Source organism: Myodes glareolus, chromosome 13, assembly GCF_982192425.1.
Source record: "Myodes glareolus chromosome 13, mMyoGla1.1, whole genome shotgun sequence".
NCBI lineage: Eukaryota > Metazoa > Chordata > Mammalia > Rodentia > Cricetidae > Myodes > Myodes glareolus.
Window position 1 is genome coordinate 62,076,095 of NC_142038.1, and position 12,843 is coordinate 62,088,937.

The following is a 12,843-nucleotide window of genomic DNA, read 5'->3' on the forward strand; positions in this document are numbered from 1 at the left end:
AAAGGTTTGGACCACACACTGTTCATTCTAGTCCCAGTGAAACAGACTGTCATCTCCTCTATTGTATATCAGAAAAATACCATTAGCTGTTATAAGGAAATAACTCTTTATGTTTTTAAAGGACAAGCCTGATCCCAATTTCCTGAGTTCCTAATTCAGCACAGCGGTCCTGATACACATATTTGCTTTTCAACTCTACTCTAATAAGTGGAAAAATTGCTTTGAAAGTATACTGGTATGATTTCTTTTACATTACCTGACGTAATTTTATTTGGTCCTCGCCCACCTACCAGAGACAAGCAGTAATTCCGTTTAGTAAGTGCACAAAACAACACTAAACCCTTGGCAGCTCAGATCGCAAATGCATTCCTGTCTGCATGCACGAAACTCTAACCCAAGTAACTCAATAAAGGAAACTGGTAATACAATTTTCTATGTTTCACTGGGAGCTATGTCGAATAGAATGTCCAGAATGATTCTGCCAAAAGTAACAGTAATGCCTAAAACAATGTCATTGCCACACCTAGCAAGCCAACTGGCTTCTTTTCGGGCACTCGGGAATACTGATTACATGTTCACTCCACTAATGTCCCTCCAGCAACGAAGTACATAACCAAGGAGAACGCTTAGGATGCAAGAGCTAATCTAATTCTAGAAATGAACCCCTGAAATCTCATCAGTTATTGAACCGGGGATTCTAACTACTTGCGCGACTAGAAAGCTCCAGTTTCCTGAGCAAAAACAATCCTCAAACTTCAATTTCCAACAAGGGTGTTGCACAATCTAGTAAGTCAACGCTGCTTCTAGGCACTTCCTAATGCATCCCCTAACTAGCAACAGGAGATCCAGCCCCATGAAACCTACATCTCTCTTAAAGACGCAAAAGAAAACACAGCATCACTAAAAGGCCTTTCTTAGTCCAAGAAGCAAACAAAATCACCTGATTTGCTCCCAGTGGCGCACACTAAGGGTAACTCCAAATCAAGAGAAAAAGACTCCCTGCCCACCCAGCAAAGTGTGTCCACCCCCACTTGCCTTCCCTACCACACAAACTCATTCGTACCCTCGTCAGCCAATGATTCCCCTCTCCAGCCCTGCCCGAGGCGTCCCCATTAAAGGCCACCTTCGTGAAACCCACAGACGAGGAGGACGGATTTCTCACGAGCCAGAATTCCCACCTAGCAACACCACGTCTCCAGGCAGGCGCGGGGACACCCAGCTCGGAGCGGAAAGGCCCGTCCCTGGTCGGGCTTGCGCGCCAAGCTTCTCTGGCCCAGGAAAGCCTCGCGCCCCCACCCTCGCCACCCCGGACGGCGCGGCGCCCCCTGGCAGCGGGGCAAAGGATACAGTCGCGGCTCCAGAACGCCGAGCCCGGCAGGGAGGGGCACGCCGCACCCGCCATCTTGAAACAACCGCCACTCGAGGCGTCGCGCCGGGGCCGCCACGCCCCGGCCACCAGGCTCAGTCCCCATTGGCCGCTCGGCGCAGAGGCCCGCCCCCGCTTGCGCCTCCAGCCCTGGCGAGGGGAGAAGCTCCCGGCCGAGGCGAGGCGGGGTCGCGGAGATGTGAACTGAGGCCCCGACCAGGGTCGCGGGAACGAGCGCCCGGCGGAACTGCTGCTGCCAGGGTCGCCCGGGCCACCCATCCTCTCCTCGCCGAGCCGTCAGGCGCCGAAAACTACAACTCCCGGCATGCCGTGAGCCCGACGGCCGCAGAGCTGAGGCGGGGTCGGGCACGTCAGCCGGCCGGCCGGCCCTCCGCGGCGGCCCCGGTCACTGTGGCCGGCGCCGCGCGCGGAGTGGGGACGCGTGCCATGGAGGAGACGCCGCCCCCACTGCAAGCCGGCAGCAAGCCGCACCTGGAGAAGCTGACCCTGGGCATCACTCGCATCTTAGGTGAGTGGACAAGGAAAAGGACAATGGCTGGGAAAGGACGAGGGCGAAGGGCTGGGGTTGGGTGCGCTGCAGGGAGCTGGACCTGACTGCACGGGTCATCGCTGTCGAGAATTCCGCAGAGGAGGAGGAGAAAAGAGGAGGGTGTGTGTGTGATCAGGCCGCTAAGTGTGTGCGGAGAGTTCGGGGTGGGGGGGGGTAGCCTTACACCTGCAAGGGGAGCAGAGACAGGTGCTCCCGGACTCTGGGGGTGGGGGCTGGGGACACTTGTCTCCCTGGAGACCTCCTCAGCTCGGGTCGTAGCCCTGAACTGCAAGCCCTGCTGGTAGTCGCACGGTGCACTGAGGTCATGGTGCTGCCAGTGTCCCAGGGCAGCTGCTGGCCAGCGCTTCCTTGCACAGCACCGAGCTGTGGAGAGGAGCTGACCATGCTGAAGGAGTTGAGAGTTGTTCTTTCGGTTGGACATTGGTTAACTAACCACCGCAAAGCGAAGCACATTCACTTCCTAACCGCCCAGAGCGAATCAGTAATGTTTCCCTGACTAATCAGAGGTAGCAGAGACCTAAAGGTACCTGGCCTTTCTGGGTCGCGAAGGAGAATCATTTCCCAGAGATGATTCTAGATTTTCTGAGATAAAGGGAGGGGTCAGGGTAAAGCTGCCTAAGCCGGTTGAGAAAGTGTGCTGGAAATGCTTTCCTAACAACTGGAAAGGAATTGACATTTCTCTACGGTGACCCACAAGGTCCCTATGTGATCTGTTTCCATCTTCTTCACTGCTTTGAACCATGGTGGGATATGCTGTTGAGGCTACGACTTTAAAGACACTAAACTTGTTCCTAGTTACCTCCATTTTCAGTTTGCCCGGCCTTTCACCTGGAATTGTCTTCCTTTCATCATTAAGATTTCTGATCAAATTAGTATTATCTCTGATAAAATTTACTCTCATTCCCCCTTTTTTCATTTTAGCAGCAACTATTAGCACTGTGTTTATTTATGTGTTTATTTAGCCATTTTCTATAATATAAATCTGAGACCAGGCCTGATTTACCCTAGAAATGTGAGATTTGTTTAATATGTAAAAACTAATGTAATAGAATGTTAGTAGAATAAAGGACAACACCTACGTCATCATTGACTGCCAAAAAGGTACTTGAAAAAAATCCAGCACCCTTTGACTGAAAAAAAAAAACTTATAAATAGACTATTCCAGTAATATTGATACATCTTTTCAATCCCATCGCTGGGAAAGGAGTATAATGGTGATCATAAAGTCATGCTGTGCTACTGAGATTTTTTTCCCCTCAAACTAAAACCAAAAAAGAATAAATAGAGAATTTTATTGTCTAATAAATAGAGAATTTTATCATCTTGATAAAGTGCATCTATGAAAAATCCCATAGCTAACTAACATCATGTTGATAGACTACCTGCTTTACTCTTAAGATCAAGAACAACAACAAAATATACTAAAAGTTTAGCAAAGCTGGTTCAGGTTTGCTAATGCACTAGACTCAATTTGTTCCAGCAGAAAAAGATAAAGCAAAATCAACAAAGAAAAAAAGTACAGGCATGGAGGTTAAGGAAACCCTGTGGAAGTTTTCAAGAGTTCTCTAACTGAAACCATACAGGACATACTTCATTTCCCTAACAACGTGTTTATAACAATGTGTCTGAAATGTGGGTCTGGAGAGGGCTCTTAAACTGAAGAGTCCAAAATTTTTTTGGCAGTTATTGGTTTGGACATTCTTTATCTAACATGTACCAAGTTTCAGTCTCCCAAAAGAAAAACTTTTATTCAACACACTTTATCTGCATTAATAATTTGGAGATAGTGAGCCAGGTTCCTTTAACAATGATGGGAACAAACCTCATTGAAATCCAGCTTCTCAGATGCCATCCAAGAGCCAACCTTTCAGAAAGGCCTGGTAAAGGATTGCAGTCTTGGTGTACTACGCTTGATCTTTTCAGTCTTAGCATTTCTTCTCAGCATTGTACTAGAGATTTTGGTCAGGAAATTAGGCAGAAAATAAAAATTAATTATAAGGGGAAATGTAAAGATACCTCTGTTTTTGAATGATATGCCCTTACAAATTAACCCTAAGGAATTCATACATGTGCACACTTGCGCCCACATGCGTACACATGTGCTCGCACATGCACACACTCACACACGTAGCAGAAGGCAATACAGAAATGAAACTAGGAAAGCAGCTGTTTACAATCTTAACAAAGGAATAAACTAGAAATATGTTAACAGAGAAGTCCATGACTTTTGCACTGAAATAGTAAAAGCTTTTTGAAGCATATTAAGAACAAAATGAGTGAGAAGAAATGTCATCTTTATAGAAGACTAGCTTTTTCCCAGGTAGTTCAGCAAATCTCAACAGCCACCATTGCAAAAGCTAACAAATTATGCAAAAGTTAATATCTAATATAAGAGACTAAGAATAACCAAAACAGTCTTGGAACAGAAGAACAAAGTTCCTCTTGCACATTCTTTTCTCTTTCTCTTTGAAAATTTACTATATTGAAGATGACTAAAAGTTTGAGAGATAGTAATACTAATGATTATAAACAATGTGAATAATCATGCTGCTGCTCTCTACACTTACATGTGATGAAAGAATAAATTTTATGTAAGGATAAATTTTATGTAACATATAGTTACTACATTGAAGATAATTTATTACAAAATTATAGTAATAGTTTTTTAAAGGGATACTGGCATAAAGAAAAAATACAGATCAATGGTATGGAATTGAAACGCGAAAACTAGCTGTCATGTTTAAGCTTTATTTTTTGTTTTACTTTATTTAAAAAACAAAACAAAACAAACTATCTTTTCTCATTTTATATATCAATCCCAGTTCCCTTCCTTCCTCCCATTCCTTTCACACACCCCGCACATTCCCCATATGCCCTTTCCATTCCTCAGAGAGGGTAAGGCACATTGCTTTGAGGAAGGACCAAGAGCCTCCCTACTATATCTAGGCTGAGCAAGGTAACAATCCAAAGAGAATGGGTTCCAAAAAGCCAGTACAAGCAGTACCTTTTTGGCCAGTGTATACATTTCCCTGAGTCTGAGGAAGTGACCTGTGAGTGTTCAGCACCCCTCTAGTACTCTTAGACACGTACATACCACCTGTTACAGTCTTTAAGGCTACGGCTGGCCCTCTTCACCTGACCACACTCCCCACCCTTGGAGCTGTAATCAATCAGGCAGTGTCCTTAGGCCCGACTGGGTTATTGCATCCCTTCCTGTCCTCTCCTCCCGTCTTCCCTTGGAGCTGCCCATAATACCACAGCTCCTCTAGGCCATCATGGCTTTTGTGACTCCTGTCTCCAGCCCTTTCCTGTGGATGAGGCTCTCCTTCTAGAGCTTGGTTTTCTCTGTGTTCTGGTTTAGCCAGGTTAAACTTGATCCCTGTTGAGTGTGATGATGACCCTCTGAATGGTTTGATACTTGTTTGGTCTTCCCTGAGTCCAGGGCATGCCTGCAACTACAGGTTGCAGTGACCTTTTCCATTAGCTCTCTCATCCACGGGAGCTAGCTCAGCATTCCATACCCTCCCATTCCCACTTAGAATGCCTCTTAGATAAACTTTAAACCTCTACACCTCACACCTGATTTGAAAGGCCCTAAACTTACTTGCTTTTGCAATAAAGTTTGACCTCAATATCCATCACATAGCCAATCAAAATGGTCACCTAAAGGCACTTTAGTTATTTGGGACCTTTGAAACTACTGTGAACAATCGGGGCAATGAAAAGAGACTGTCTTTGTTAAAGATTTCTCTTGCCTTATCTCTGTGCCTCCTGTTACCCCCATGCAGCTCCTGCTAGCTATAAAGTCAGAACAGGGTGAAAAATCTATTACCTTCGATCCAGCTAATGAGCTTCTCCCATATAGACCAAAGCCTACAGCTCCCTCTCTTCTGATTCCTTCAGTTTCCCCCTCTCCTTCCTCATTGACAGGTCATCCAGGTCAGCTCTCACTAGCACTCACTTTCAGGCCATCAGAATAGTCCCTAGTCATCCTGCAATTGTTCCTGCTCTGCTATGGGACCTCCTGCACCTCTCCAATCTAAACCAACTCCACTTCTCCTTTGCAAGAGGTGAATGATTTAGTCAGGGTAAATGTCCCTTTCTCCTTATCTGAACTCTTTCAAATAGAAAAAAAGATTAAGGCCCCATACTGCGAATCCTTCCACTTTTATTAACGATTTTCAGTATATTATCTAATCCTATGACCTTAACCTTTTTATGGTCCTGACGGAGTTTTGAGGACCCACCTCTCTTTATTATTCCTCTGTTGTTGAGTAGGGGGACAGACTTACCAGCCTCAGCAAACCCTACCACTTAGCTGTATTTTTAGTGATATTCCCTTTACCTACTCCTTCCTAGTGGTACCAGCCTGTCCTGTCCCTGTGCTGTGAAGGGATCTCCTAGCTAATGTAGGAGCCTCTGTTCTTTTGCTCTTCCCATGTGCTTGATCCTAGGTTCACTAGCCATCCCTCTGCACCTCCTTCAAATCACACAATCTGACGCATCTTTTCCCATACCAGCTTCCCAGGTAGATCCCAGCATACGGGATACCCAAAACACTCGATAGTCAAGCATCACTGCCCTGTCATCCAATTACAAAACATTTTCATTCCTATCCTGGGCAAAAGGCAAGATGCAGCCCACGCATTTGATGGCTCTGACTGTTTGTAGTTTTGTCTGTCTGTTTTCTGTGTGCAGATGAGTGTGTGTTTCTGGTGTATCCATAAGTTTTGTTGTTAACATGGAGCCAAGACAGAAATTGGTCAGGCTCAGGTGAACACATAAATGATGGTAGCTACTGTGTTTGTTTCTGACTGGTCATCTTTGAGTTTTCTCTGTTCTGTGTTTATTGCTATTGTTTTTGCTTTCTCTGCCACGGCCAGCCTCTAGGCAGCACTGCTAAGGCTTCTTGCTATGACTGCCTTGATGGCCAGAGCTAGGAATTTATCTCTGGACTTTCTGGTCACTGGATTCAGTTTAGGAAAGATAAGATTTGAAAACACTGCTTGTTTAATAAGGTATTAAAGCCACATCTCCATGTATTCATATTATACAAGAATGTACCTCTGGCTGCAGTCAAACTTATATGCAAATTAAAGAAATTAACCCTCAGGTCTCCTATTACTGTCTTCTCTCCTCATCACATCCCACCTTCTAACATACAAGAGTCGCTAAACACTACTCCCTTCCTGAATTCTCTCTGTTTAGGTAGCATTGGTAGAGGATGCCACACTTATCTTTCAGCCACGCCCATAATTCAATACTGCATACTGACTCAAGTTGGTGATATGATATATAAACTTGCACTCTCCTCCTCTAGACCTTGTAGGCAGAGAGTACTCATTCATTTTCCATTAGCCCAGACCTGAAATAATCACTCAGAAATTATATTAGTTGCAACATTGCTTGGCCTATTAGTTTATGCATATTTCTAGCTAACTTTTACATCTTAAATCAACCCACCTCTATTAATCTTTGGCCTACCAGCAAGGCTACAACATCTGTTTCCTCCGGCAGCTACATGGTATGCCTCTGAGCCTGCCTTCTTTCTCCCAGCATTCAGTTGAGTTTTCCTGCCTAGCTCTATTCTGCCCAAGCAGCTTCTTTATTAGCCAATGCTAATAAGACATATTCACAGCATACAGAGGGGAATCCCACATCTCCACCTGTCAGAGACAGCTCTTACATATGGATGTTTAATATCCAAGAGATGTCTGTCTCTAAGCAAAAGCCTGTCCTACTAGGGTTGAGAAATTGCTGTATATAAGTCTGTCCCATACAACTCCCTTATCCATCTTTCTTTGACCAGGGCTTACCCCCATGCCTGTTTTCTCTATGAACAAAAGGAAGATTATTGTAAAAGGTGGTCAGAAACTTAAACGAGGTATTGGTCCAGCAAATACCACTGGACAAATCTGGACAATCCTAAATGCATATCAACAACTAAATAACATTCTGGTCACTTTGAAGAATGCTAGTTATGTGTCCATCCCAAGTCAAACTCATGACCACCATTCATAGTCTCACCTATTGAACTACTAGATTCTCTCACCTTGCCTCTCATTAACTGCTCTGAGCCAAATTCCACTAGTATTCCTTATCTCTCCTCCTCCCCTTCCTCCTTCTCCTTCTCCTCTTTCTCTTCCTCTTCCTCCTCTTCCTCCTCCTCCTCCTCCTCCTTCTCTCTCTCTCTCTCTCTTTCTCTCTCTCTCTGTCCCTTTCTCTTTCTCTGTCTCTGTTTCTCTCTCTCTCTTCCCCTCTTTTCCCTCCCCCAACTCAGGGATGTATTTTGTGAGTGTACTGAATTCCTCAAACTGTAATAATGCTTTGACTCTGAGCACTGCCACCCAGCCCTTATGTCCAAACACTCACAGCATCTTCATCCTCTGTGACATTCAGTTTATTGCTGCCATCCTGCTAGGTGGTCTGGGACTTGTTTCCTGATGTTCCTTTTTCCAGAATTAGGAATGCTGCCTATAGTAAAAAAGAGCCATGTAATAAACACCCTGTGCCTGATTTGACCCAAGACCAGGGCCATGGAAAAACAGCCTGACTCTGACTTAACTCCAGGACCTGGGCTTGAAATCCCACCAATTCCTGAGCTTGCTTTAGAGTCACGCTGCAAAATCTCACTAATCTCTCAATGTGGAATCACATCAGTCCTTGAGATCCCTGGGCACAAAGTCCCACCAGTCCCTGAGCTTGCCCCAGAATCCAGCTGCAAAAAGCCACCAGTTTTTGGGAAAGTTCTGCTTACACACACACACACACACACACACATACACACACCCTATATAAGCATTGTACTCTGTTTAGTTTCCAGCTGCTACTCATCCTTGGAAGTAGCTACCCTCCTGTATTTTTCCTTCCCAGTAAAACTCTTGAGTGAGGTTTGTTGTGTGGTGCGAAACTTTTGCTGGAGCAGAGCCCATCTCCAACAACTTTCATGGAGCCAGAACTGAGCAAAGTTGTTGCACTTCAGGAGACCTGAGCAAAGCTGTAACACTTCTAAAGAGACAGAGTGGGGCAGAACTAATAACACTTTCTCTGGGGAAACCCTCCCATGCCAGAGCAGAGTTGTTATACTTGCATTGGAGAAACCTTTCCCTGGAGCAGAGCTGTAAGCTGCTATGTGGTATTCCTTGACTCCTGACTGCCGTAATACCTTTGTATCCAAGCTACAATCCTTAGAGTGCCTGGTAAACAACCTTGCCAGTTGCCATCATGGAGTTTATATGTAATGGCCTGGCATGACAAATGAGCAGCTCAGATCCACCATTTCCCACAGTCCTGGGTATAACTGCTGATGCTGCTACTGGAGCAGCAGGATTGACTACTTCCCTGGCTGTTTACCATCAGTTTTCATCTAAGTTCATCTATGGTCTCAGATGGGTGGCCATCGTTACCTTACTGAGCCAAATAGACTCACCTCAATTCGACTCCACTGGTCAACATGATTACTCCGAGTTAATTTTGTATCTAACTACTTTTCTAAAAGTGTTTTTGTCAGATGTAGGAGTTTCCCAGTGGCATTTTTAGGATCCCTTGTATATACTATCATATCATCTGCAAATGAAGATACTTCGATTTCTTCCTTTCCAATTTGTATCCTTTTGATCTCCATCAGTTGTTTTGTTGCTCTAGCTAAAATTTCAAATACTGTATTGAGTAGGTATGGAGAAAGTGGACAGCCTTGTCTTGTTCTTGATTTTAGTAGAATTGTGTTTGAGTTTCTTCCCGTTTAAGTAGATTTGACTATGGACTTGCTATAAACTTCCTTTATTATGTTGAGATATGTCCCTTGTGTCTCTAATCTCTCTAGGACTTTTATCATGAAGGGTTGTTGGATTTTGTCAAAGGCCTTTTATGCATCTGGTGAGATAATCATGTGGTTTTTTTTTTCTTTGAGTTTATTTATATGGTAGAATACATTTGTTGGATTTCATATATTGAACTATCCTTCCATCTCTGGGATGAAGCCTACTTGGTCATGGTAGATGATCTTTTTGATGTGTTCTTGGATTTAGTTTAAAAGTGCTTTGTTAAGTATTTTGCATATATGCATACAAAGGAAATTGGTTTGTACTCCTCTTTCTTTGTTGGGTGTGTATATTGCTTAGAGATCAGGATAACTGTGATCTCATCAAATGAACTGGGCAGTGTTCCTTCTGTTTCTGTTTTGTGGAATTTGAGAAGTATTGGCATTAACTCTTCTTTGAATGTCTATTAGAATTCTGTACTAAAGTCATCTAGACTTGAGCTTTTTTTCGTTGGGAGACTTTTAATGACTTCTTCTATTTCACTAGGGGTGATAGTCTATTTAAATTGTTCATATGATCTTGATTTAACTTTGGTAAGTGTTACCTATCAAGAAAATTATCCTTTTATTTTAGGTTTTTCACTTTTGTGGATTATAGTCCTTATAGTCTCTGATTTTTTTTTTTTTTTTTTTTTTTGGTGTCTGTTGTTCTGTCCTCCTTTTCATTTCTGATTTAGTTAATTTGGGAACTCTTCCTTTTACTAAATTTGGCTAAGGGTTTGTTGATCTTAATTAATTAAAAAAACCTTTTTGTTTCATTGATTCTTTATATTATTTCTTTGTTTCTATTTTATTGATTTAAACCTGAATTTGACAATTTCTTCCTGTTTACCCTTTATGGATGTGTTTTGGTTTTTTGTGGGTTTTTTTTGTTGTTGTCGTTCTAGAGCTTTCAGGTGTTGTATTAAGTTGCTAGTATGAGATCTCTTCAGTTTTTTTTCTTTTCTTTTCTTTTTTTAATGTGGGCACTTAGTGCTGTGAACTTGCCTTTTAGAAACTCCTTGATTGTGTCCCATAAGCTTTGGCTTGTGTGTATCTATTTTCACTGAATTCTAGGAAATGTTTAATTTCTATCTTGACTCAGTTTTCATTAGCAAGTTATTCATTTTGCAAGAGTTTATAAGCTTCCTGGTTTTGTTTTGTTTTATTTTTCTGATGTCGTTATACAACTTTAATCTGTATTGGTCTGCTAGTATTCAGGGAGTTATTTCTATTTTCTTATATTTTTTGAGGTTTGTTTTGTGTCCTGTTTTGTGGTTAAATTTAAAGAAAGTTCTTGAGGTGCAGAGAAGAAGGTATAATCTTTTATGTTTGGAGGGTAATGTTCTGTTAATGTTTTAGTCCACAAGTATTATACAGTAAATATACAGCTGACAGATCTATTAGACAAATCCATGGAGTGTGAACACTATATATGGAGAATCTGACTTGCAAAGCTTCGGGAACACTTGTCTTCTGGATAGTCACTGTCAATTCTGTAGAATCTTATGAAATCATGATGTTTCTCTCTTCCATAATATCCCAGGATATAAATCATTCACTGAGATAACTTCTTCCTGTACAGGCAACTCCATACATCCCCCCCCCACACACACACCATAGAGCCCTGCTGTGAGAGCATTCACTAAGCCAAACCTTTGTTCTCAAAGTCAAATCTACATAAAACTAGTCTCCCACATCTACCTATTGACAGGATGTCCACAAAGAAAGGAGCCCTAAGCAGGAGTCACTAAGCAGAGAGACAGTATGTCTGAGTGGCCCTGAATTCTCTAGCAGCAGACTCAGGAATGTGTAATCTGTTAGCCTTTTGCTCTACCCTAATAAGCTATTAATATTCTGTATTTACCCTTCACCTTGGTTTTAATTAACATAAGATCATAGCCCAAGAAATTAACTGTAGGCTTATGGCCTACTGGCAAGGTTCCACCTGACACCTTGTGTCTTTCTCCTCTGGCAGCTCCATGGCTTCTCCAACTCTACCTTCTTTCTCCCAGCATTCAGTTTAGTTTTCCCCACCTAGCGCTATTCTGCCCTATCACAGGCCAAAGCAGTTTCTTTATTCATTAATCAATAAAAGCAACACATACAGAAGTACTTCCTACACCATTTCCCCTTTTCTGTCTAAATGAAAAAGGTTTTAACTTTAACATAGTAAAATTACATATAACAAAACAGTTATCAAGTAAGAATTATAGTTACAATATTTGTATCTACTTTATCTTTTATCATAACTAAGGAAAACTATAACTATAACTTTTATTCTTCAACTCCATCAAAGGAGAAGGATATAATATTACCTAAGGAAACAGGAAGTGTATTATAAACAACTTCCAAAGCTCTTGAATCTCACTGCCTGGACAGTCAACCAAAGTTTTTCTGTATCATTGGAACATCCATCTTCAGCCTTTTGGCCCACAGTATCTGTCAGACTTTCCCATGAAGCAGGAAATTTCAAAGACATTTCCACCAATATTGGCAATTTGTCAGTCACTTTCTTCTGTGTCCTCAAGAATGTCTTGCTAACTCTTTCATGAAGCAGAAACCCCAAAGGACCATCTCACCTTTAGGCAAGTTCAGCTGTCATTTTTCTGTGGGTCCTACTTATCCAGTTCATACAGCATAATATCAAGTAGTTCAGGCAAGAGCAGTTTCTTGCCCAAATTGCTAACAACCTTCATTAGTAGCCTCTTTGATGCCAATCTTCCTCTGGAAGTAATTGGTGCTGCCAGGATCAGAAGTGTGTTATTGTCATAAAAAGTCCTGTTATTAAAACATATTAAATGCCATATTGTGAAGGTCTCTGAAAGAATACCTATGTAACTGAGATATATCTCTGTAGATCTAGAAAAGCTGACTAACATGACTAGAAGCTTGAGTATTGTACGTGACTATCTATTAGCCTATATTTCTTAATTATATATTACATTTGTAAATGAGCAGTACAAACATAATACCTTAATGAAGAGCAGAAATATATATATATATATATATATATATAAAACAAAATTGATCTTAAATTTGTATCAATAGACCAAGATCCATACCAATGCAAAGTATTCATCTCTATAGTATATCCCCCTTTAAATG

The 12,843-nt window shown here is 42.2% G+C and overlaps 2 protein-coding genes across 4 annotated transcripts in view; one reads left to right on the forward strand and one right to left on the reverse strand.

The window, feature by feature from the left end:
* Kiaa1328 (KIAA1328 ortholog) overlaps positions 1–1,645 on the reverse strand; it is a 300,949-nt gene extending 299,304 nt beyond the window's left edge. The window contains exon 1 of one of the 2 annotated variants that reach the window (XM_048442598.3): positions 1,348–1,645. In XM_048442598.3, the coding sequence (XP_048298555.3) occupies positions 1,348–1,645 (298 nt within the window). The remainder of the gene's footprint in view (positions 1–1,347) is intronic. The other variant, XM_048442599.3, reaches the window with a different exon arrangement.
* A 91-nt stretch (positions 1,646–1,736) lies between these two features.
* The window catches only part of Tpgs2 (tubulin polyglutamylase complex subunit 2), a 55,030-nt gene continuing 43,923 nt past the window's right edge, over positions 1,737–12,843 (forward strand). Inside the window, exon 1 of one of the 2 annotated variants that reach the window (XM_048442602.3) lies at positions 1,737–1,895. In XM_048442602.3, the coding sequence (XP_048298559.3) occupies positions 1,814–1,895 (82 nt within the window). In that variant the 5' untranslated portion in view covers positions 1,737–1,813. The remainder of the gene's footprint in view (positions 1,896–12,843) is intronic. The other variant, XM_048442601.3, reaches the window with a different exon arrangement.